At 38.3% G+C, this 27,812-nt stretch overlaps 1 protein-coding gene across 1 annotated transcript; it reads left to right on the top strand.

Moving 5' to 3' along the window:
* Positions 1-23,346: 23,346 nt before the first annotated feature.
* On the top strand, positions 23,347-26,422 carry hoxc13a (homeobox C13a). The gene is made up of 2 exons (XM_017707872.1): positions 23,347-24,010; positions 26,166-26,422. The coding sequence occupies exons 1-2, from the start codon at positions 23,347-23,349 to the stop codon at positions 26,420-26,422; spliced, it is 921 nt and encodes a 306-aa protein (XP_017563361.1).
* Positions 26,423-27,812: the final 1,390 nt, after the last annotated feature.

Below are 27,812 nucleotides of genomic sequence, written 5' to 3'. Positions count from 1 at the left end.
TTCACATATTTATTTCATGCATGAATTTTAGATTTTTTTGTTGCCTTTATTACATGTCCATTAGTAAGTCTACAGAGATCAGACAATATTCTGACTGTTAGAAAGAGTGAAAGCATTATTTTTTTTGTTACATCAAAGGATATGATGTCACATCAAAAGACATAATGTCACATACACAGAATTGAGTGATTCCATATTTTTTTCCTCTACTTGAACTACAAACACAATTGTGACTGACTACAAAAATTATATTTATTATTTTTTTTTGTTTTCTTAGTGCCAGAAGGTTGTAATTTTGAAAAAATTTTTTAAAAGTTTTGTAATATTCTGACTGTTAGAAAGAGTGAAAGCATTATTTTTTTTGTTACATCAAAGGATATGATGTCACATCAAAAGACATAATGTCACACAACGGGACACGTGATAGTGATCAGTTGTTTTTTTAATAGTAATTTTATTAAATAAGTCACATTTATGTCACACCTGAAAGCACAATTTCACACAACAGAACAAGTGATGAAGTGACAATTTAAAAAGTAGTAATTTTACTAAATAAACTACATTTATGTTACACCATATGACAGGATGTCATACAATAGGTAATAGATGATAAAAAATAATCTGCAAATTCAGAAAATACATTTTTTTAAAACAAATTTTAATTCCATTGAAACAAAAAGCAGAACCTTCTTGCAGTATTTAAAAATAAATCAGTTTATTTTTTTCTTTTTTAATAAAAATATAAAAACAAACATTAATAAAGTTGGCAAACAAATAATCAGTGTCCTCATCTGCTGTTTTCTATTATTACTATTTTCTAATGTTCCTCTTTTGGCTGGCCTTTTTTACCTTGGACTTTGTTATTGACCAAACCTTCTCCTGCTTGGATGGTTGTACAGCAGGTTTGTATTGCTTCTGTCCATTTATTCTCTTCTTTTCGTCACCTGTAAAACAACCAAGAGTAGGTGTTATACAGAATCTGTTTTGCTTATTTATTTATTTCATAAGTACATTTAAAGAGGCTTCACAGTACATAATTTTTATTTTACTGTCTTTCCTTTCTTCCTCCTATTATATTCATCTGCATCAATGCTGCCTCTGTGTCTCCTTGTTCTGTCTTTACTGCTTAAACTTCAGTGAACTTTTCAACATAAAATGGTAACTGCTATGCACACATGACTGGCAGTATATAATATATCTTCGCCCTCCAAAGAAAAACATGTATCTCCAGAACAGTAGCTGAACAGGAGGAGGCAGAAATGTTCTTGACTTTGAATATGAATTGAAGTGAAGAAGTTTTGTTGTAAGTGATTTTGGAGCATTTCTATTGGTCCGTTCATCGTGAAACTTTCACACAAGGTAAAGAGCAGCTGCTGTGTTTAAATGAAGAAATAAAGATATAAAGATTTTGTACAGCGATGATGTACAAAGTGATTACAAATGACATGTGTCTACATCAATGAATAAGTACGGTGATTTTTTAATTGATGAGCTGTATAACATTTTATACTGTGGGACCTTTTTGTTGTTATAAAGGTGATAATAAGCAGCATTCAACCTCCACAGTTTGTATTCCACAAACAACTTGAGCCCAAAGATCAGGACTGTCCAATGGGAATGTCCCTCAGCTCTTTTCCTACTGGACAAGCTTGACTTTGGACTTAAGTAATGTAGCTAAACTGAGAAATCCTTTTTTGTTAGTTGCTATAATTAGTAGTTCTTTTTAAATACATTCAACACATAGATAAAACCTAATATCAAAATAACTGTTTCTTACAGCAGGACAGCAAAAACCATCAAACTGAAACTTATCAAGCCAAAACTAAAAAAGGAAAAGGTTAAAACAACAAAAACAACAACAACAACAACCCAAACACCAGCTTACAGTCTTTTTAAGATTACTCTGGTATTTATCTGGTATTTGCATTATAAATATTTAATCACATTTAGCAAACAATGTTTACATTACTAAACTCCAAAATTCTTAAACTACATACAGTTGAATGATGACCCGAATTTGGTTCCTGCCATCTTTTAATTTTGACCATAAAATGTGTGTAAAACGTAAAACATTTTCTTTATAAAATATTAAAATACCAACACAAAATTTTATTTTTATGATAGGCTCCAGTCTATGTACATCAGATGTTTGTTAAGTATATTTTAACATGTGGAATTGAGGCATCAATCAGACTGTATATCACTGTTGACGGGAAAAAAAAACAAAAAAATTGTATCTCCATTTTGAGGTTTTCAGTTTTTGATATAATTTGAAAGTACCTATTGCTCTTTATATTGTGTGTAGATTTCATGATGAGTGGACTAAAAGAAAGGACCCAGAATTACTGGGTAAAGGGTGAGTCCATCGGCTTACATTAAAAGTAACGTAGGTTTTTTTTCTTCTTCTGTAAAGTTACTACAACCCCTGGCAAAAATGATGGAATCACCACTCTTGGAGGAAGATCTTTCAGTTGTTTGATTTTGTAGAAAAAAGTTAATCACAGAGACATGCCACAAAACTTTTTAAAAATTTTTTCAAAATTACAACCTTCTGGCACTAAGAAAACAAAAAAAAAAAATAAATATAATTTTTGTAGTCAGTCACAATTGTGTTTGTAGTTCAAGTAGAGGAAAAAAATATGGAATCACTCAATTCTGAGGAAAATATTATGGAATTGCTCTGTAATTTGCAGTTCTGAAACAAACTCCTGCATCAGATTAAATCTGCTAATGAGTCTTCAGTTGAAAAAGAGTGCTCACACCTTGGAGAGCTGTTGCATAAAGTGGATTGACATGAATCATAGGCATGTCAGTAGAAACAAAGGAGAGAATTACAAAACTTCTTCATGAAGGTAAATCATCACGGAATGTTGCAAAAGATGTTGGTTGTTCCCGGTCAGCTGTATCTAAAATCTGGACCAAGTACAAACACGATGGGAAGGTTGTAAAAGCGAAGCACACAGGTAGACCAAGGAAAACATCAACATCAAGATAGAAAAAGATATAAAGCAAGGTAGAAAGCAGTATGTCTTGAAAACAGAAAATGCACAACAAAACAAATGAGAAACATGTGGGCGGAAATGGGAGTCGATGTCTGTGACTGAACTGCAAGAAATCGCCTAAAAGAAATGGGATTTACATCCAGAAAAGCCAAACGAAAGCCATCATTAACACCTAAACAGAAAAGAACAAGGTTACAGTGGGCTAAAGTAAAGCAATCATGGACTGTAGATGACTGGATGAAAGTAATCTTCGGTGATGAATCACGAATCTGCACTGGGCAAGGTGATGATGCTGGAACTTTTGTTTGGTGCCGGTCCAGTGAAATTTATAAAGATGACTGCCTGAAGAAAATGTAAAATTCCACAGTCATTGATGATCTGCGGTTGCATGTCAGGTAAAGGCACGGGGAAGATGACAGTCATGACATCTTCAATAAATGCCAAAGTCTACATTGAAATTTTGGACACTTTTCTTGTTCTATCAGCTGAAAGGATGTTTGGTGATGATGACTTCATTTTTCAAGATGATAATGCATCTTGCCATAGGGCAAAGGACATGAAAACTTTCCTTCAAGAAAGACATATCATGTCGATGGGATGGCCTGCAAATGGTCCAGATCTCAATCCAGTTGAAAATCTCTGGTGGGAATTGAAGAAAATGGTCAATGACAAGGCTCCAACCTGCAAAGCTGATCTGGAAACAGCAATATCAGACAGTTGGAGATGGACTGATGAAGAATGAGTCCATGCCTCAAAGAATTCAAGCTGTTATAAAAGCCAGAGGTGGTGCAACAAAGTAGTAATGGTGCAGTGTTTTTCTTCATGATTCCATAATATCATCCACAAAATTTAGTGATTCCATATTTTTTTCCTCTACTTGATCTAAAACACTATTGTGACTGACTACAACAATTATATTTATTTATTTTTTATAGTTTTCTTAATGCCAGAAGGTTGGAATTTTGAAAAAAAAAAGTTTTGTGGCATGTCTCTGTGATGAACTTTTTTCTACAAAATTAAACAATTGAAAGATCTTCCTCCAAGAGTGGTGATTCCATCATTTTTGCCATGGGTTGTATTTTGGAGATACAAAGTTTTGATCTCACAACAGCAGTGTATTATCAAACACCTATTAAAGAACTCTAAGTAATGACTGAATTGGGTTGACAGGATTAGAGCTTTCACCATTTACAATCTTTTCAGTCTTGTTAGTCTGTGATTTTTGTCAAGAAATGATGAGTTAAGGGGGGATTCCACTGATTTTTCAAAACATCTGCATAATTAAATGGTTAACATATAAACAAAATCATTCAGAGTGGTTTGGTTTAAAATGTTCTGTTGTAGAGAAACTTAGCAAATCAGGATTGTTCACAGTGGTGGTGATAGGAACCAGACATTCACCTCTGAAAGGTCCCTCACAGAAAGTTATAACATGAAATGGTTATAAATACACTGCCTGATGCTTGTTGAGATATAGTTTTATGATAGATTTACAATTAGATTTTGGCCTAAAAGGTATGTTTTATAAGTCGTTTATAGTGGAGAGGTACATGCTGGGTGTTGTGAGGCAAAGTAGACCCAGAGGAAAACTTATGTTTTTCAGATTTATCATTTTTTACCATCATCAAGATTATATACAAAAACTTGTGTAGGTTCACTGGTGGTTTTGGACAGTAAATAAAATGGTTACATGGTGATCCCTGGTTCCTATATGCACCTCTGTAAAGAAATCAGTGCTGGTAAGTTTCTCTAAAAATGAACCATTTGACATCAAACCACTCTCAATGACTTTGTTTATATCTAAACCACTGAATCACGCAAATGTTGAAAAAATGGTAAAATTACTCATCAAACTGAAAATCTACATTGTATTATGAACGAATGAATTATGATGAATTTTGCAAACACCAGGAATTCTGTAACTGTACAAAACAATCTACTAGTGAATAAGAGAGTCATGATAATTTGCATATTAGCAAAATGGGAAGCAAATTCCATATTTACTGTTCGCTTTGTCCAGGTACATGGCAGGGAATGGAAGAATAGCTGGAAAAGCCTTTTAATTTCTGAATCAGTGTTGTGCAGAAATACTTTATTTGATATTTCTAGTCAAAATGATTATTGTGCACAAGCTTTCATTTTCAGTATAATAATGTTGAGGACTGGACTCTGGGGTCCAGAGTTCATTTCTTTGAGAACACCAGCAACTTCTTTGGTTTTCAAAATTTCCTTTCCTGAGTAAGGGCTTCTTAACAGCTACACATCCTCTCAGACTCATAGTGTTTAGTTGTCTTGTCACAGTGGAAGGATGGACAGAAACACTTAATAACACTTGATTTTTTCAGATATGAAGTAAGAGTAGAGCTTGGTTTTCTTCTCTCCCTCAAAGCTTTAGACCTGGTCTAGGTCTTGCACATTTATTAGGTGTTCCACTCTTTGGATATCTTTAAAGAAAGTGCAATTTTGGTAATTCATTTATTTTCCTTTAACTTTCCCAGTCCTTATAATTACCCAGTAATACAGGAAAATTGATCATTTGTACTTAGTGGCCACTTTGACTGGTTGTTAAATGAATGAGGTGTGGACTCTTGCACTATAATGCATGTATTATGGTTCATAACATATAGATCCAGAATAGGCACACACTCAAAAAAGTTTCTTTAAGGGGTTCTTCTGTAGAAAATGGTTCTATATATAACTGTATACAACACATTCTCCATCACTCTGAAGAATCATTTCACCAGGCAAAGAACACTTTAAGCATTCAAAGGATTCTTTGAGTGTTCATAGTTCCAAACAACCCTTTGGTTTTTTATGAGTGGAGGATTTTCTTTATATACGAGTACTCTTTTATCCAAATGTTTTTGCTTGTTTGTTTTTGCTTTGTTCGTCTTTATTACATTCATTGGTTCCAGTTAACATCCTGGCACCAAGCTCTGGTATAATGATGTAAGCGTCCAGTTTTCTGCTTCAGTTACATTATTATGATGATGATGACGATGATGATGATGATTATTATTATTATTATCATGATCATTATCATTTTTATTATTATTTTAACTACTACTGCTACTACGACTACAAGTACTACCAATATTGAGGTTTAGCTTGAACAGAAATAGCTACAATTTTCATGTCCTGCTTCAAATTCCAGGTGTTGTAAGGTGGTTGCTTCAAGGAGGGCGAGACCACAGCTCTACCACACATTAATAAATTACACCTCCCTGTCACCAACTTTCCATCTTGACCACAACAAGGGCAACAGCTGACATTTATTTTATGACTCAACTGTAACCATTGGCTCTTGGTTGTTTGTACCAGCCCTTTTCTTTCTTTCTCTAAGATTCCAGATTATTTTTACCTGAGATGAGTCAGTATATCTTTAAAAATGCACTCATACTAACTTCCTATGACTACCTCTGGAGACAAGAGGGTGTGTGGAGTCAATATAATATAATTCTCAATATGATTCTAAAAAAATTTTAAATGTAATTTCAGTAGATTATGGTACAGTTATTTTTCCTAATAATGAAGGTGCCAAAAATGGATCTATGGAACAAGAACTCCCCACTGAACCCCACACTGAACATCACTGGCTCTGCTGTGGAAATCATCAGGAGCAGCGAGTTCCTCAGTGTCCACATCACAAAGAACCTCACTCTCAACACCAACTCTATAGCCAAGAGAGCCCAGCAGTGCCTTTACTTACTGTGGAGACTAAAGAAGGATCATCTCCCCCCTCCCATCCTCACCATGTTCTACAGGGGGACTGGGGAGAGTATCCTGAGCAGCTGCATCATCGCTTGATTTTGGAATTACAGTGTGGACAGTTTAGAAGATCATTGGGGTCCCTTTCCACTCCATCATGGACATCTACACCACATGTTGTATCCAGAAAGCCACTAGCATTGTGGATGACCCCATCCGTCCCTCACACAGACTTTTTTCACTGCTGCCATCTGGCAGAAGGTACCGGAGCATCCGTGCCACCACTGCCAGACTCTGCAACAGCTTTGTTCCTCAAGTGATCAGGTTTTTAAACTCGCAAGGACTGAGCTAAACCCCATCCCCCCTCACACACATGCTCCACACACACAACTCTTTTGATGCTCTACTTGCACTATCTGGAACATTGCTGCTACACTGTGTTTTCACTGTTTTACACAGGTTTTACTAGCTCAGTAACTGCTGTGTTTATGTATATCATCTGACTACGTGACTCACAGATACCAGCATGTTAAATATCTCTGCACCTTATTCCACGACCTCATGTCCAGAATGAGTGCTGTGTCGGTGCTGCACTGTCCTGTCTGTTTACTGTGTCTAATGTCTGTTTAATTTAGCGTATTTATTGTTTATAGCTTAAATTTTTGTTTGCACATGATGTCTGCACATTCGCACTTTGTACTTTTGTTCCTTGTTGCACCGTGTTGTTCCTGGAGGAACGTAATTTCACTCCACTGTGTACTTGTACATGGAATGACAATAAAAGTCTCTTCACTTGACTTAAAAATGACCAGTTTTCAGTGTTTACTGAATGGGAAGGTTCTAAAAGTTTTTTTTCCTCAAACAACCCCACATCCAAGTCAGATTTAGAATGATTTAGAATCTTTATCTTCAAGAGCTGGCAACTATACACACTTAAAAAGATGGTACTTCATGGGTTCTTTAGTAAAGGCAGTGCTTCTTTTCAGAACCAGACATTCTATATAGAATCCTTTCATATACCATATACAACACATAATCCATCAATCGGAAGGACCATTTCACCATGCAAAAACCATTTGAGCATGAAATGGTTCTATACATATACATAATGGTTCTAAACCTATGGTTCAGTAGGGAACTCTTGATGAACTCTTCTCTTTAAGTATGCATATGAACTTATTACCACTGACCTCCAGCACCACCAGATAGTCTGAAAAGTGAACACTTTTCTAAGATCATTGACCAAATCCGCTATAAAGTCAAGTTAAGGAATTTAGACCACTAAACTGGGAAAAGTAGTTGAAGAATAGAATTCTTTTTGGAAAATGTGAAAAAAGTGATTCATTCCAGGTCATACGCTTCACTTTTTGCAAGCTTGGATCAAAACAATGGGCTCCAAAATCTGAGCGAAGTACAAGCACAGCAACAGGCGATAGCCCATCCTCTGAAACTCCACAACCTTCTGCTTGAAATATTAACACAAAAAATATAATTGCTTGGAAACATTCCAACTTCAAGCCAGTTTTGCAAATATGCAGCAAACATTTTGGAGCTTTGGTGGCTCTCTGGCTCTCTGGCTCTCTGATAGCCACACAGTTAGTATATATGTTCTCATTGTCTTGTCCGGGCTGAGAGAACCTAGATTACTTAAGTCAACAGCCATGTAAACTCCCCTCAAGCATTTAATATCTCGCTCATGCAAATTATTTTACAACTCCTGCCTGCGTTAATTACACAATTAAAGGCAGCATTAATTAAAAGCCCTGCGTGCCGCGTCCTTTTGATAAAGAGGAATTTCAAATCAGAAACTCCACACTTCTGCAGGGATCTCCATAAAATCCCACGCAGGATGAAATGGTACAAAATGAGGTTTTTCATCGCCCCATAACAGCTCTGGATATGTTCATAAAAAAGCTGCAATTTCAAATTACATTTGGTTTGTATTTATTTTGCCTTTATATGGGGATTGAGGGACGGAGAAAAACAACTTTTATCCAAGCAAGAATGGGTCTTTAAACACTCCAATTAAACGAGTAAAAGGCAGTCGGAGGACTTGAGGCGCACACATTAAGCGTAGTTAAAATGTTTAGCTGGAGCTCCGAGTGGAACGCCTTTATCTGGGGACCGTTCTACCCGTCTGAGTAGGTTCACACTGACTGGTGGCAGGATAGCTCCTCTCCCGTGCGCTGTGTCCAGCACCACGTGCTCTATTATTTTCCGTTGGCACATCGTGGGATATTTGCTTCTATTGTGTTCTTGCACGTTAATGATGTTCGAGCTCATCTTAAGCGATTGATGAGCCGCCAAGCCTTCATACCTTATTTCTGAGTCCACTTTGAGGTCTAGGTTTATAACTTTAAAACATCAGCAAAAATCAGGCGTTAACGAAAATATGTCTGTTAAGGTCCAAATCATTTGTTACCGGAGCGACTGCGCTGGTTCACGTGTGTTAAATTGACTCAATGGTTCCACGTGATTTTTATTTTTCTGCGTGCGATCACACTTCTAACCACTTCTTGGTCTGGGGGGGCGGGGGTTGGAGATATTTTTCCCCGTATTTCATGGTATTTCTTTCTGTTCTCTTGGTATCTAGACTACATTGATAGTGATTGTACATCATAATCATTAGGTGTAAAATCGAAATTTAGCGTTTTGTTTTTATTTTTTCGTTCACCAAGGTGCACTGTTAGAAATAAAGGTGCTGTGCAGGTCATTTTTTCGTTCATCAGGGTACAACCAATGTAAATGTACCCTCAACGGTGCGACAGTGGTTTTAAGGTCAATTTGTGCACCTTAAAGAAGTTTTTCCTGTTGAAAAGTGCACATTTGTATCTTTTCATAACCTCATATTTTAAAACAGAGCAATAAAATAAAAAGGCTGGAGACGAGACGGGGTGTGCGGAGTCAATACAACTTAGAAATAACTTCAATAACTTCAGAAGTAATTTCAGGTACAGTAATGTTCCCTGACTAACAGTACTGAGGGTACCACCCCACTGGAAAGAGGGGTATTGCCTCAGTAACAGTTTTATACCTTTCTTTCTGAGAGTGTATTTTGTAGTTTACATTTTTACTAATCTTTTTTGGGTTGGGGAGTTTGGCCTGGGTGGGGTATTTTATGGTATTCCATGGTCTTTCAGCCTTTTCTGTTGGTTCAGTATTTAGACTACATTGCTTTTGATTGTACATCATAACCTTTACGTGTAAAATCGAAATTTTGCGTTTTCTTTTAGACCAAAAAAGGTGCAATTTTCTTTCATCATGGTAAAATGTCCAAAACTTTTTTTCATTATTTTCCAGGACAAAGATAAATATTTGTACCTACTGTTTAAAAATAAAGCAGCAAAATAAAATAAATGATGTCAACACAACTGTAAAATATATCATTTCAATGGAATATTGCAAAATTATGAAGATCTACCCTTAAGGTTGCCACCACAGTGACAAGAGGAGCACTTTTTGTCCAAGAATGTAAAGTTAAATTAGTTGAATTTGCTTAAACTGTAGTGCTAACCTACTGGAAAAAATAAGTAAACTTACTTAACAGGTTCAAAGTCGAAGACCTTAATATATTCTTATTTTCAGTGAGCCACACTTCTGCAGAAAGTAAGGTCAACTCAAACAGCCCAGTGATTATACATGATGTCCAGCACTGCTCTGTATTTTCATATTCTGCTTAATCTTGAACTGGTTAAGTTAACTTGAATCAAACACCCTCCTATGTATAATGTATTGGCATCAATTGGGACAACGTTGTTATAGTAAATTGACTATTCCCTACAATAATGAATACAATAGCTTAGATATTTCTGAGAACTGTTTGCTACTCTGTTAGCATTCATGGTGGTTAACCTGAACCAGTTGAGAACAACAATAGCATGTTAAAATCCAGCCAAACTTCATATTTAACACCAATCTATGCTACGAGTAACATGTTGAAAAGAGAATAGTTAATAGATAATTAATAGAAGCCACCAAACTGCTAAGAATGCTGACAAGCTTTTTGGGCAAGTAATAGTGTGTGTTATTAGACTTTATATCAAATAAGTAAAGTAAACCAAAAAAAAACTTCTAATAAGTTAAATGATGTTTTACAGTGTAGATGCTTAATGCACTAAGATGTTCCGTTGCAACTTCACAGAACTTTTTCAATTATTTACTACCACTAAATTTGCTCCTTTTGATTTCTACCTGAGCCAGAATTTCACTCCATACTGTTGTTTTAGCTACTACACCCTCTATTAGATGATGTGGAAATGAAACTGCTTGCTATAACAGGCGTGTAGAATAGTCATATTACCATAATAAAGATTTATAACTCTTTAATAGTACACATAAATAGCCCAGTAGTTGAATTATACTACCACACGTTTCCAATCTGAAGAACAACAGTACTAGGGAGTGTTATAGCAGATTATAATAGCATGTATGAAAATTGCAGGCTGTGAACCAAAGACGAGGCACATTTTTCCCCAGATTTTTTCTGAGTTTCCTCGTTTATCGCTGAGGACTATTAGGTTTCTGAACTGGAACTTCCATCTTCCTCTAGCCCATGCGCACTAAAGCTCGATATAAGTTCAAGTGCGGGGACGAAAAGGGAAACTCTGCACTTTATTGAGATATGTTTTTACAGGTCTGTATTATTTGAAAATGCTGCCCATAAAACGAGCAAATGGGGAACACTTAAACGCAAGAGTATGAATAATAAAATGCTGTAAAAATGAAAAGACGCACAGTGTTTTTAGGTTGGGGTGAGGAAATTGTTTGTAGCGCTGCTGGACTTATTGCTCCAAAATGCAGAACGCAGAGGCGACAAAGGGCTGGTTGTCGTCTGGGTCAGGACGGAGCTGGGATGAGAAGTGAATTAGAATGGACAATATGGATATAATATATGGATAGGGTCTGATATCACAATGGTAGGCCTGCATCATATTACCACACTACGCGCTCTTGATCGGAGATGGAGATGTGCTTGTGTGTTTACGCATTTATAGATACTTTAGTTTTCCAAATAAGGTTCATCTCAATCTTGATCTTGATTCTGATCTTGATTTTCTTCACGAGTTTTATCATTTGCTTTATGCAGTTACTCTCAAAAGTGTGTTTTAGCCAGCCGAATAATGAACAGGCAGTTCAAAGGCGTCATATAGAGCTCGATAGAGATATTCAAGATTAATATTATTTCCTTTCCAAGTATAACAGATCTGGGGGCTTGTAGCGAATTGTCTATGTGTGATTTACTTTTTTAAGAGGTTAAAGGGTCTTCTAGCGTCTCCTCACCCTTGTCTGGGGGAGAGGACTTTGAACTTGAACTCTAGCTCTCATGCTTGTCTAGCTAATGCTAGTGGCTTTCACTCACATAACTCTTCTCTATGGCTTTTCATACATTATTCTTACGTGCATGCTCCGAAATCAACGAGGTATGTTATTTATTTCATTAAATTGGCCAAAAGGCTGCCGTTGTTGTATTGTTTTTTTTCAAGAATCACCTGTAGAAGCGTAGCTTAACGTGTATTTGGATACACTGTGCTTTATGCACTTAGTATAAAGAGCGGACACGAGCCTTTGCTTTCAGTTTTCTACATTATCTCTTTAGTGCTGTTGATAGTTCTTAATAAGACTAGAAGGTCTTGTGTTTCAGGAGTTTGTGTTGGACCAGACAAGCCAACTAACGCTTCTTTTAGGTCTCACGTTGAGCTAAAACTGATTGATTGTTGTCTTTGGTTAATATTGGATACATAGCATTAGCACGCCAAAAAAAAGTATGAACTTATTCAATAATGCCATACATTTCAATCAGTCTCTCTACATGGACTTTGTGACCTCAAAACAGCATTTCGGAACAATTTATTTGAGTTTCATTGGAGTTGAATTCTCTTAAATGCACTTTCATTCATTTTTTGTTCATTTTATGCAAAAATATTTCAACAATTCAATTAATAATGTAATAATTTAATGTCGAGATATTGTCCATCACCCATGTTGGTTCATGTTTAGAGCGATCAGGCTGGCGTGCATAACGCAGTTTATATCGGTAATTCGCTAATAAACCTCATTTCTTCTTCAAATTTGAATATCAAAGGTTTGTAGTAACAATGGACATCCGCTTCAGAAATGAAGTCTAACTCATATTATATATGGTAAAAGTAGCATTTTATGCTAATTATTTTAAACAGGATGGCAACATTTAAGTCTTTTTGAGCAAACGTAATGAGCGAAAAAATCGAAACTCATGTCCACCCGGCTATTTCCCGTCTAAGACCTTGACCTTGACCAAGTTATAGATTGACTAAGCTTGACCAAGATGCAGTTTTTGCCACGAAAGTCAGATCTAGCCAATGAGACGCAGTGGATTACTTTATTTTTAAAATTTGTAAGAAGTGCATCGTCTAAAAATAACAAGTTAATCGTCTAATTTAACTACCATCAGACTTTTCTCTGCTGTATTTTCATGAAAGCATTCGAAAATAGCGATTTCTACAACTAATTGGCCTTGACGAAAAACGCAAAAAATACATAGATAAATGAAATAAAAAAATGAAGGCGCGTGCAGGAGTATCTATAGTTAATGAATCTTTTACATTTTTCTCATATCTGTGAACGATTCAGCAAAACAAACAGCATCAATTACACATGATATTAATCCTTGTTGCACTTTCGAATGTAATAATTTAATAACTAAGTCAAAACTTCCTGCAATGTGAAACCAATCCCTGCTAAACCTCACACACGTGATAAAACAGGTCTGAATGTAATTTCTTTACATTTCATAATTTCCTTTCTTCTCAGAAAAGTTTATTTCTCATTATAGAGGCTCGCGCCTGGAGAGCAGGTAAAGTTTTCAAGTAGCTGCCTCGCGGTTTATATGCAGCCTATCAAAATTGCAAAAATGTTTCGTAGTTATCATGAATTCTTGACATATCAGAAGCCCTAATGGGCGCCACATGGCACTACGTAGTCATTTTGGGTTGGTCTGATAATCAAACTGGTCAAACTCAGCTTTACAAATTTTAAATAATGTTTTTTGACCTTGATTTCGGTGAAAGACGCTTTGCACCATGAATTATGATTTATGAATTCAAATGCACGCGTCTTCACATCGTGCTTCGTGCTTGCTGCGGCAAATAGCAGTTCAACCTCAATCCAAACACCACAGTTATTTATACACCTGCCTTTACTGAGCATGAACACCGAGGACCTCCAGGAACATATCGGTGGGAAGTGCACGAGCTCATCTGAGCGTGCAAAATACATTTCTGTATAGATAGTTAGGACCTCATTTACAGTTTAGGCAGTTTAGGGTATAATCGCAGTTTATATCAAGCTTGGTCAGTGGATGAACCAGCCTCTATGTGAGATAATAAATGTTTTGCTTGGGCTACTGTGAGGTTCTTAAGAAAATAGATCGAAATTCAAAAATAGTTCTTTACAGAGAGCCTTCTGTATCCTCTTATCAGGTTAATAGGAGGTAAGAAGTCTGGTTACCAAGCTACCAATCATATGAACACATCGACCATCCTTATAAAGGTAAAGCACAAAATCTCCTGAGTATTATACTTTAAACTATTTTATTCTATTTTTTTTTCACTGAGTAGAACCTTTGAATCTTTGAATCATTCAAATTGAAATATACTGTTGGGAATTATGAATATATTGCCAAGTAAAAAAAAGAGTTTCAGGGTGGCCACAAGCATATTTGATATGTGTTATTAAATAACCGCACGTGCAGCTAACAACAACAACAACAACAACAACAACAACAACAATATTACTACTACTACTACTACTACTGCTGCTGCTACTACTACTGCTACTGCTGCTGCTACTACTACTACTACTGCTGCTGCTACTACTGCTACTACTGCTGCTGCTACTACTACGACTACTACTACTGAAAATAATATTAATAATGCAACTTTTCTCCCTCTTATTATCGTTGCTATACTAGAACTAATGATCATATTAATATTATTGTTTTTGTTATTAACGTGTTATTGTTATTGTATGATTGTGCTGTGATGTTAAATGACTCAGAAATAGTGTTAAGCGACTTTAAGGAGAATTAGGAACTTAAAGCGTCTTTGTTACCACCACGTGGTGAATAAGAGTACCATGCACTATCAAGAGACAACCAACTATCTATAAATGAAAAAATGTAAAAAGTACCACGCTTAAAATCAGCATTATGTGGCGAGATGGTATCAGTGGCCCAAAACAGACAAAATATATATATGGTTTTTAATTGAGCTGCATGTTTGACTCTCGGTAGCAATGGTGCATGTAGGTCTGCATTATGAAAGCAGTGGTAAAAATATTACAAAATTACAAAATCAGCATGTTGTGCTAGTTAGTACACATTAACAACGCATAACCAGTCTTTCAAAAATATCTGGACTTCATTCATCGTCTGTGGAGCAACTTTATTCGTTTGTCGTTCTTTGTTTCATAAAGCTGCCGAAAAAGTGCTACAAAAGAAAGCTTAAAAAATTGAAGCATGCACATTTGGCGATTTTCAGAGACCCAATTCAGCGCACAATTCATATCCAATCTACAAATGGCACAAGTGAAATATCAGTTTGCACTACACAGGCTACACTGCATGATCTGCACTGGAAAAACGTTGATGAGTAAATTGTGTCAAAAACATTACACACAACACAACTGCTTTCTTTAAGTTGATTTGTTTTCTTGATGTGATGCATTTCGTTCATTTGCGAGCAGTTGAGACATTTCAATCAGGTGAATCATTAAAAAGGCACCATTGTGCTTCCATGCATGTGCACTTGGAGCGAGACCTCAGGCTACTACGTGAAAAGCTGCTGTAGACGGCATACACTGCCTCTAAAGACTCAAAAACGAGCCATCGGGGTTGTTTGGCTGAAAGTACCTTTGTGCTAAATAAATGAATGGAATTGTCTGTATATCCCGTTTGTATAAAATAGACAACAATGATTGTTTATATTTCCAGAGAGAATTCCATTCCAATAAACCGGAATGAATTTGCTCTAAAATGTTCCAATTTTGTTCACCAGCTGAATATTTATGTTGAGGTAAACAGTCCTCAGCTCTGTTTGATTGAATGGAAATGTATGGCATAACTGAATCAATGTGCCTATATAACCATCTTTGCACTTTCTTTTTTCTGAAAGATCTGCAGTTCAACCTTCGGAGGACGGCGAGAACGATTGTTTGTTTGTTTGTTTACTTCACTGCATTTCTGTGTTAGTGAGAAAATATGCTTCAGAAATCTTGCGATTGCGGTCACTAAAGCGAGGGGAAAAAATACAATAGCAGCTCGCCGTCGCAAATCAACATGTCTAGCCAGAGTAATTGACCGCCTCTTTTAACTTGAACTTGGACTTCCGACTAGACGCGTCTGGAAGTGGGGGAGACGTTTGGCCTGAGACTGGACGCCCATGTAAACGGATCTATAATTATTTTTAATCACTGATTAAGAAGAATTCAATCGCAAAATAAGAAAAACGTTTGTAGTGAAAAGTCGATCTGAGAAGCTTTGAAGAAGTTACCTGCTTTGAATGGTTTTCAGTGAGTCCACACAGGAGACGTTGCAGAAGAGCCAATAGTACGTGGCATGTGAAAAACACTAACAGGCGATCATTCAGTGCCTCAGTAAGCTAAGTTCCAATGCTCTGTTTAAGAAATATTCAATAATGTTTCAATACAGTATAAAATCCTTAATATCCAAAATGAGCTTTTTTTTACTGTGACTGATTTATGTTTTATTTTGTTGCCATCTCTTGTGCTATTTGACAAAAAAAATAGTGTAACATTTATTATAAACAAAAACTAACACGGTTTAATCGCGTCCTTAATTATACAATAGCTAATTAGAGAAACGATCTGAGAGAAAGAAAGAAGCGCTCGTGGCCTCCTTGTTGTGCGGAGCTTAAGCACATATCTGAGTTCTCTCCTTCCACCCTGCAGGCTGTGCAGCATGCCCCCAGTCTCTCCGCCGCAGAGCTCAATTTGGCCATTGCGCGATGCAGCTGTGGGTCAGCGCTGTCCTGCACGCGTTTTTAGAATGTGTTTGTCAGTGTATTTTCACTAAGTGTAAGAAATGTACTAATCAAATCCATATCTGCACCTTTTTCACACATTAATGTGTATGTTCATTACACCTCTCTCACTCCGTCTCTCTCCCTCTCTCTTTCTCCACTGCGGTACCGCATAACGTCTTCATACGCGTTTAGAATTATTGACGAGGTGTAAATTCATCTGAGTTACATATGAGAGCTCGTTCCCACCCCCAACACCCCCAACAACCCTCCCTCCCCACTGCACCACAGACTCCCTCCCCTCCCTCTGCAGGATTGTGCGTGCACAGGCAAAAAGGTGTGGCCCCTGTGCGCCAAGAGCGCATTACATAGGTCTGTTTATTGTTGGAAGGTACTGCCAGTGTAGCATGGACTCTACACCTTTTACAAAGGTGCCCAAAAAGGTTCTTCGGTGGGATGTCATTAGCTTCCATTACGCGGTCGCGAGCCTTCCTGAGGTCCACAATCGCAATCAAAATCAAGGAAACAATCTGTATCATAAGCAAAACTAAAAAATGAGTCAAATACTCAACAAATGAAAGAGTAAACAATAGCAACCTAGGCCTACATAAACAAAAATGTCCCAAGAAGCAACAACAAATTCAATAACAACAATACTAAAACAACAAATATAACAGATTCATAACATTTAGTTTTAGTGACTTTTTAAATGTAAACCTACTTAAGATATATCTGATTTTAAAGGGCACCGTGTTCCACGCCGAAGAAATCCAATAAAGAGCTCTCTTCGTAGAATTTGGCACCACCAACTGACCAGTACTCACTATATAACCACTGTTGTACAGAACCACTGTTGGTTCCAACCTAGGGATGGTATGTAAATGAGATGTGCGACTATGAGGAATATTTTTTGAAAGTTTAATAAACTCCATTAAATGTAAAGGATCTATGCTTATTAACGGACCATTCTAGAAGCGCACATCCAAGTGCAGAATCATTCAGGAGCCCATATTTTGAATGCTGTTTCACTTGGAGTCAAGTCTATTTGTGCTATAGACGCATGGCTGCTTAGGATACACTTGGATCGTTAAGGTGTCAGCATTGGAGAGACTGTGGTTTCTAATGAGGTCTGTTATGAAGAAGGTTCTTCGTAAAGATCAGTTCCACCAATTTTTCAACAATTCTGCAAAATTAAGTCCTTATTCAGAGTGGTTTGAAGTGGTTCACTGTGGAGGAACTCACCAAGCTGGATTACTTTACAATGCTGGTGATAGGGTCCAGGTGTTACAGGCATTTTTGCATCCAAATGACACACACACACACACACACGCACACGCACGCACACACACACACACACACACACACACACACACACACACACACACACACACACACACACATATATATATATATATATATATATATATATATATATATATATATAAACATGATAATATTCATATTCATAACCATTGAGTGCATTTGTTATCTTTTTGAGAGAGCGTTTAGAGGTGGACGTCTGGTTCCTATCACCACCACTGTGAAGTGTTCTGACTCGATTTCTCTAGAACAGAGCATTTCACATCAAAACACTTTGAATGACTGTTCACATCTTGGTCAGAATTGGTGGAATTCCTCAACGTTTCTTTCAGCATCAGCAAACGGAAGAAATGACTAGCAATATCATCGCTGGTGTATTATTATTTAATGTAAAGACGCTTTAAGCAGTACGTCCCTCTGAATCAGATTAGGCTGAGCACATATGCATATATCATAAACTACATCTGGCAAGATATGTAAAATGTTTGGTAATATGGCCAGAACCGGATTTTAAGGGAATAAAAATCTTGTGGTTTCCAAATGAGACCAGCATAGAGACCAGTCTGCGGGGCGATCATTGCCCAAGTGTAACTGGTCGAACATGTAATGCCAGTGTTTATAATACACATCCACGCGTTCACGTATGTGACGAGTGGACACCCCCCCCCTCCCACCCACACACACACACACACACACTGTGCGCAGAAGAAACTGACACCAAGGCCAGGTTTTAATAGTGCTGAGTCTGGGGAGCTTTAACCAGGGCGGCCATCGATTTTTCAGTTTCTCCATGACAACCGAGGCGCACAGCACCAACAATTCCACTTCCCAAATCTTTCAATGGCAAGGTCTCCATGTTGACGAAGACGTTTGAAAATCTGTGGCCTCATCATAGAAGTGAATTTCACTGCTGTTCATCCGTTTTTTCCCATCGCGTGCAGAAACACTTAGAGGCAAAGCAATCTGCAGTGATTGCGTGCATGTGCGTTTTCATTGGAAACTGGCGACATCCGTGATGCGTGTCTGTCTGTCACTGTGATCGACAGGCTGCGCTGTGAATGACTAGCCAGGTTTCTGCAGCCCTGCTTCCCAAAACGGGAACACGTAGCTAGCGACAGTCTGGTTTACATTACGTGTAATTTATACATAATAACAGACAGAGCAGGGAATACATGGCAAATACTTTTCCATAAATATAATCTCGCTTTCAAAGAACCCTCAAAGGCCTGAGCTCTTTTACATACATGTAGAATGAAAGAGTGAAATGCTCAGCAGTACTTTATTGTTACAAGAAATACGATGAAATGCTTGTTCAAACGTGAAGCCGAACTTTGGTTATCATGGAGCTAAAATGTGTAATGAAAATATGATTAAATGAGAAAGGCAGAAGAAACCCATTACGCATCACTAGCGGGAATTTTTAAAAAGGGCATTTGTTCATTTAGGCTTCAATTGATAACTGGCCAAACCAAAACGGTTTGAGGGTTATGTTTTGTTCCATTTGTGCTTCATTTTGGCAATGTTTTAAAGAGATCAAATAAAAAAAAAAAAAGGAAAACAAACACTTTATTATTTATAGACCAATCAATGGTTTATTTCGTCTTAGAGTAACTGTACAATCCACCAGTTCCATTACCAGTTTGCCACTGCAACAGTTTGCCGTTAATGCTTGATATAATACTTAACATATAATATTTTAACTACTGCAGTGGAAAAATAGCAAGTGCTCTAAACAAACATTACATCAGTAAAGATAACAAACAGACTGTTTGGAAATGCTGCAAGTCCACAAAGTATGCTCAGATGCCCTCATATACCAACAAAATCGCCAAAAAAGCTTTGATGCTTGTGTGAGAGTGTTTTCTACATTGTAATGTCACATTTTGCAACCGTTTCTACAAGATTGACGTTTGATTGGCTGCTATATTTTGGTGTGTACTGCTGAACTGATCGCTCCACTGAGAGTTTTAAATTGTGTAAACCTCGACTTTAGCTTCTTCTCTTGACAGAAGCTTACACAGAGTTATTTGTACTAGAGAAACTGAGAAATGCAGACAGGAAGAAGCACGCACGCGCACGCATGCACACACAACAGACAGAGAGAGAGGGAGAGAGACAGAGACAGAGAGACTGCAGTATTGGAGCAATGCTTTGTGTGTGAAACGTACACCACTCATACTTTGCTGTTACTATTCTGATCATGGCCGTCAGAACGACTGTAAACATGGCAGAACAAAATGGCCAATAGTTTTCTAGAGAACAATAACAGGAATGCGAAGTCCATTCGGCTAAGACTGTATAGACTGTATAGAAAACTAGGAAATTCAGCAAAATTCAAAGCATTTACTACCAGTCCCCCGAAAGCGAGTTCTCTAGGCATTAAGTCCCTCATTTATATTCCTCACGCTATGTAAAATATCTGTTAATAATTGACATATAGGGAGACATACATATATATATATATATATATATATATATATATATATATATATATATATATATATATATGTGTGTGTGTGTGTGTGTGTGTGTGTGTGTGTGTGTGTGTGTGTGTGTATGTGTATAAATGTCTAATTATTTCGTTGTAAAACAGGAGCCCTGCTTTCAAGTACATCCACATTTTAAAACATTGCGTCATAATAGCATACGTGGATTTTTTGGACCATAATTAGAAATATTTAAGCATCGATTAAACCTACAATCGTTAAAATCATTCCAAACTTCTAAGCCGCCAATGTTTTGTTTTGGGTTTTTTTTGCACAACGTAAACGCAAAAGTTAACGTCGCATTGCCATTGTTAAGCCTGGCTACCTATAATATATGCATGCATGCTCATTTTCGTGTAGTTCAGGTTGTAGAGCTTTCACTTTTTTGCAAATGCAAAGCAATAATGACTGTGGATCGAGTAGCCACTTGCAAAATTCCCAGTAAAATGAGCGTCAACTTTGATTAATAAAATTCATTGCAAAAGGGATATTAAATGTTTTGCGTCTATAACAGTATTAGAATACGAAATGGCCAATTCAAACTCGATTCGGAACAAATAACATTTATTTCTGCGTCACTTTGAATTCCAATGGGTAAAAAAAGAAATACACCACTATAAATATGCAGTTTGGTCCCCGGTTGGTTCCTCACTTATTTCTCTTTTTTGTCGAACTGTGACCACCCTTATGAAATATCAAGATTTATTTTTCATGGTGGCACTTATTGACATATATAATCATCTGACAGCACAACATCACCAATAGGTAGACAAAACTAGGCACCTACTGCTGCTTTGAAGAACAGAACAGAATATATTCTGATCCAGATAAACAGACTAGACCTGACTGAGGCGGGTTCGTCTTAGCGTTTCATTAAACCCAGATTAACACACTCATTTTAGATGAGCACGGAGCATTTACAGATTAAGAAATGTCTCCTCTGCGGAGCTGGCCAACAGATTAGCCGGTATTGTTAGTCGTGTTTGTCTTCATGCACACCTTTACCACTTGTTCTTGTTCTTTAAGAGCCAGAATTATTCAGGATCCACAGCACTGAAATGTCTGACCCCCTTTTCCTTACCGACGTTCTAACTCGCAGCCTTTCAGTTGCGCCCAAGTTTTCATGCAGCCGAGTGTGAAGTTCATTCTTGTCTGTCTAGACTCTGATTACGACCCTGTGTGTCTGCGCTTTTTACCTTGACCTTGGACTTCCGTGCAGCTGCAATTTGGAAGAGCCGTCTGCATTCGTCCGTCCAGGCTGGATTAGTTTGCTGCAACAAATGCAATGACTTCATTTCCGTTGCATTTTTGGTGGAATCATGCGATGCATCACAAGAGTGAAACACTGAATGCTAGTGTAACCTATACTAATGCTATAGCATAGAAACTGTAGCGAAGTGCGTTGGGTTGTACAGCTGAAGTAGTTTACAACGACTAGATCATCTGGAATAGTTATACTTTTGCTTGTGAGATAACTTCAAGATATACAAATTCGACGGTTTCCACATTGGAAAATGACCCTGTTACACAACCTAAGCTCGCACTTCATTTCATGTCCATTCATGTTGCAAATAATGTGCTCAATGACATCACATTGGGATGGCTTGTTTATCTTCAAAGCTTTATTTTCAAACCACTGAGTGCTAATATAAATACAAAAAAATTTACACTTTGGTTAATATTATATGAGGTAGGCACGCAATTACTTACAAAGCCCTGTATAATAAATAGCAGAGCCTTCAGCGATTGATCCGTATAGAGCAATTGACCATTCTATTTACATTATAAAACAATAAAGATATTTGCTACTGTAACAATTTTTTCAGACGCTACCTGGAATATCTTGACACGCTACAAAACGCAAAAATGCAATGACCTCAGAATTTGAGATGACCGCAATTTTCCCTTTAAACAAAGTCTTTTTAAAAAAACGACATCTTACCTGTTCATCCTCCAGAATGAACAATAAAACCAACGAATAAAAATAATATATATTCTTCAAGTTATAACACTCGCATTCCCGTGTTTATTAATGTACTGAATGTAGACGTTACGTATTTTCAACTGGCCTAACAGTTGTTTCCCTTAAAATATGGCTTGCAGTGGAAATCAGAAATGCATATGGATTAAGACATATTTTCTCCTTGAAATGGCATGTAATACACTAGTTAGGAAGACAGTAAAGCATTACAGGTATTTTATAAATTATAATCATTCACTTACATTGTCTTTCAGCAACTGTTTCAAGTGGAGTTAAAGTATGACAGGGGAAAAGGAGTAATAGCAAAATAGGCTCGTATATATTCCAAACGATCAGCAGACTATTCACTCTACTTAGTTTTTGGGGCATAGATCTAGAAGCTCTTGGGCTCGGTTGTGTTGGTATATGTTAACACTGATACTTAAGTTCGATTCTTGTTGCGGGGAAATCAAATCCTAAAATCAGTGCCTGCTTTCTGCACATGCTCGTCGGCTAAAAGGCGCGCGCTTGTTTTCCTCCAGCCTTTACTCGAGTTCTTCGCGCCCTCCCCTTTAAGAGTCACTGTCTGGAGCGCGCTCGGCCAATGTGAGCTCGCAGAGCGCCTCAGAAGGAGGCAGTGAAATGCCAGCCAGTACGCGCTTAAAGGGATTCTTCCTCCCGCCCCTCCCCGTAGCTCTCCCCGGGGTCGTTAGCATATCACGTGCCAGTGCTTTAATGAACCGGACGCGCAGAAGGGGTCGGCGTGCGCATGCGCGCGCGCGTAAAACTGTAGTTGGAAAATGAGGCATCGTCTTGGAGTAGTCGACTTTTAAAAAGCATCGGCAGCCCGTGATATGACGACTTCGCTGGTCCTGCATCCACGCTGGGCGGACACCTTGATGTACGTGTACGAAAAAAGCCCGAATGAAAGTAGCCCGAATAAAAGCCAGACCATGGAGGGATTGAGCGGGAATTGCCCTGCCAGCCACTGCAGGGACCTCATCTCGCACCCCGCGCTGGGGCGACATTCGGGCACCATCGCGACCCACCAGGGCTCCGTCTATTCGGATATATCATCCCCTGACGCGGGGCGACAGTGTCCCGCGCCCCAGACTTCGTCCAGCGCCTCTCTCGGCTACGGATACCCGTTTGGAAACCCTTACTACGGCTGCAGACTCTCGCACTCGCACAACGTCAACCTGCAGCAGAAGCCGTGCTCGTACCACCCGGCGGAAAAGTACGCCGAGCCCAGCGGCGCCTTGCCCACCGAGGAGCTCTCCAGCAGAGCCAAGGAGTTCGCTTTCTACCCCAGCTTCGCCGGCTCGTACCAAGCGGTCCCCGGCTATCTGGACGTGTCCGTGGTGCCCAGCATAAGCGCACATCCCGAGCCGCGGCATGACGCGCTGATTCCCATGGAGGGTTACCAGCACTGGGCTCTCTCGAACGGCTGGGACGGGCAGGTGTACTGCTCAAAGGAACAAACGCAGTCGTCTCATCTCTGGAAATCTCCTTTTCCAGGTATACTTTTTCTGATTTGTTCTCAAATTTGTTTAATATGGAGAAGTTCTTGCTAGACTATTCCCACTTTTCTCAGACTCACGTAAGTGCGTTATTGGATTTGAGCTGTGGTTGTTCTCTGCTATGAAAATGGCCCTTGTTGGAAATATTTGCATTTTGGGAAGGAAATTAACGAAGTGTTCATCTACAACACATGTGAACCGTAGATTGTGGGGAGAACCATTAACTAGATCTACACATAAAGCTGTCAAAAGCGTTTGTTTGCATGCTTACCTAACATTTTGATCTAATGGTGTTGATTGGGCTGAGTTGATTGGGAATAATCAATGACTGCTGTAGTTTGAGGAAGGCAAAACAATGTTCTCCTTCCATACAACAAAAGAAATGAATAAAATGATCCATCATTTATATGTCGTACTGCTCTACAGAGGTTTGGTCATATATTAACTAGGATATGATAAAGTCAGAGAACGTCTGCAAATGAAATTAAGCCTTGTAGACGTGCAGATCGGAGCTGGATGTGACAACACTGGCTACCTTTGCTCCTCCTGTATGATAATATGGCGAGTCCTGTTTGCACTGCGCCTATAAATCGCTGAATCTTTGTCAGTGGTGTCCGAGGAGCGGTGGCCCCGCCATGTGTCATGGACGCTTTGCAGATGCCAAAATCCATTTTTCATTAACTGGCTGATGCAGTGCGTGCAGGTCCAGTTGTTTTTGCTTTTGCACCTGTAAAGAAAACTATTCCACGTGCGCTCAAGTAGTGCCACATAGAGTTACAGTTCAGGTTATTTAATGAAGCTGCACTGATACGTGTACAAATAGAAGTGGACTAATTAGGTTTTAATAGGGCCTGCGATGTTTGTTGGTGAATTTAAGACGCTGCAGCTCAACGCTGAATAGTTGTCGCCACCATTCAGTGTGACGTCTATTAAGAATACTCACAGAGAGACAGACAGACCGACCGGCAGACAGACAGGTCATACACACTCACGGCGCACGCGCACTTGTAGAGCGCATATGACATCCACAAACACTGCTCAGACGCAAAAGGCATGCAAAAATACTGACCAACTCCTATTTTTCAATATTTTCCCTTTCCTGTTCCTATTCAGGAAATGAAGATAAAGATGGGGCTGTTTACTTTTCTTCTCACATCCCCTCCACCATATTGCCATTATCTCTCCCCACAGTTCCTCCACGTCCGCGGGACAATAATATATTGTGATCTAGAGGAAATGCCACCAGCGCATTATCTATCATCTTAATGAGAGGGGGGGGGGGTAGATGTCAGCTTCAAAATAAATGTCTTTAGTGCCCGCACACAAACAGGCCTATCATGACAGGTGAACTCCATCCTTTACCTTATTCTACCTCAACAATGAGTAGGCCATAGTGGAATGCGTATTGGAAAGCGGGGTTGCGCTTGAGTTGGTTCTCTCACACAATTAAGGCAGGCTCCTCTTTAACCGCAATTTGTTTTGCCACTTTAGACCAGCTGGAAGATTCAGGTGCAATCATTTGCATAAAAGTGAGACGCAAGTGGGTTGTCTTCTTTCTCTGGTGAGGCTGCCTTTTACCTGTTCTGGGGTATGGACGGCATAACTTCATGGAGAAAGAGCTAAAATAAATAAATAAATAAATAAATAAATAAATAACTTGCACTAGACAGGCGGTGTCTTGGCTATTATTTTCCTTTATATCTATATAAAATACTTGATATCTGTTCTGGGGTATTGACGGCTTAGTTTATGCTAACATCATGGAGGAACAGCTGATTAAAAGTATGTATACTGGCATTAACACCATATATATATATATATATATATATATATATATATATATATATATATATATATATAGTCATATACGTATTTGAGTGCATTAAAATAATGTGTTTGATCTAGTAAACAATACATATCTTTATTTCACAAATGTCGCTGGCCAAAATTCAAGAACCTCTCTCCACATTCTGAAATATCTGCCAATTCCTTTGAATGAACACATTTGGAACTAAATGCCACTTCCTTTGAGTGAAGTTCTCTGAACATGGATGCTTTTCATATGCGACATGTGCGCCCATTATTGGGATTTTCTCAGAGCAAAGGCGTTTGATAGCCTATAAAAAGCATTTCTTTGCTATTTTCTTTGGCAGACGTCGTCCCGTTGCAGCCTGAGGTCAGCAGTTATCGGCGAGGACGCAAAAAGCGGGTTCCCTACACCAAGATCCAGCTGAAGGAGCTGGAGAAGGAGTACGCGGCCAGCAAGTTCATCACCAAAGACAAAAGACGACGCATCTCGGCCACGACCAACCTGTCAGAGCGGCAGGTCACGATCTGGTTCCAGAATCGCAGGGTGAAGGAGAAGAAACTTGTCAGCAAATCCAAGTCGAGCAACCACATGCACACTTAACGGAATGCCTGGCTGAATTTTCTTTCGCGTTCTTGACAGTCTGCTATTTACCTCTTCTCACAAACCATGAATGAAGAACATGCGTCCAAAGCCACGTCCCACCCTTCCCATCTTGCTCCACTTTATTTAATTTAAAACATGCACACGACGACACAGCCGCTCACGCTTACGCTTTTGGGGACATAGGCAATGCCCTGAAACTGTGAAAAAAAATATTGGAAAGTCAATTCAACTTCGCCTTTTTTTCTATGAATGTACATATATAAATATATAATATTTAAAACGATATCTGAGTTTGGAAGGGACACTTGGGTTACGTGCCATCTTCAAACAGCGAACTGTACCACGTCTGTTCATTGGTGTGCAAACAGCCAGTGCCAATCGCGAGAAGATACAGAAGGACTAGCAAAGAAGCAGCTCAGATGCTGAGATTGAAACTGAACGAGAACTTGAACAAAACTCGAGCGGCTACAGCAAAACGAACACTGTGGGATCTCTCCGCATTTGTGGTCGCGGGAGATCTCAGCTTTGCTCCGAATAAGCCTCCGAGGTTTCGAAAAAAAGAAAAGAAAAGAAAAAAAAAGAAGAAAAACGCTAAATGTTTCACTGTGGGATACATTACTTTTTAATGCCGAGGGTAAACCAGGCTGCTAACGTTTAACTGTACAGTGCAATGCCTTTATTATTTAATTCCTTTTCTCGCCAATGACAGGGCTGTAAAGTGGAATGTTTCCAAATCATCTGTGTCCCCCCTTTTTAGCAGTGAATTGTATGTCTCTGCCATGCAACTGGAATGATTGTAAGCGATTCAAACATTTAGTATTACACGTTAATGCACAATCTTTCTTGTTTTATATAGAATTATATATATATATCGTCAAGCATCGGAGCTGTTCTCACAAACTTGTTAAGTCTGTACCTCTTTTTGTGCAGTATGTGAGCTGTATTGTGCTGTTTAATTCCTGAAGTACTGAATGGAGACGTGTTTCTTAAATAAATAATGACAGTGGAAATCATCGGATTTATTTCACTAACTATGATTGAGTGATGATTATCATTGAAGGCAATTCTGTCATCAGTCAAATGAATGTTAAGAATCTGCTTGCAGAGTATGATTGAGCTTAGCGTTGATCTCTCAATGAGCCAAACTAATATCGAAGACATATCTAAATTGTTGTTGATTCATGATAACTAGCCATTGCGAAACAATGGTTTCAGTCTGTCTTTCATGTATCTTGGGAAAAAATTGCAAAACTATGAGCGGGCCGTATTTTCATAAATAATGTCCATTTCCATTGGAAACTGACTATATATTTGGGAAGTCATTCCAATATTATGCGCATGGGAACCGTTTTTGGCCTTTATATACAAAATCAAGCACAAAAGTGCA

Source organism: Pygocentrus nattereri, chromosome 9 (assembly GCF_015220715.1).
Source record: "Pygocentrus nattereri isolate fPygNat1 chromosome 9, fPygNat1.pri, whole genome shotgun sequence".
Taxonomy (NCBI): domain Eukaryota; kingdom Metazoa; phylum Chordata; class Actinopteri; order Characiformes; family Serrasalmidae; genus Pygocentrus; species Pygocentrus nattereri.
This window is presented reverse-complemented; position numbering and strand designations above follow the sequence as displayed.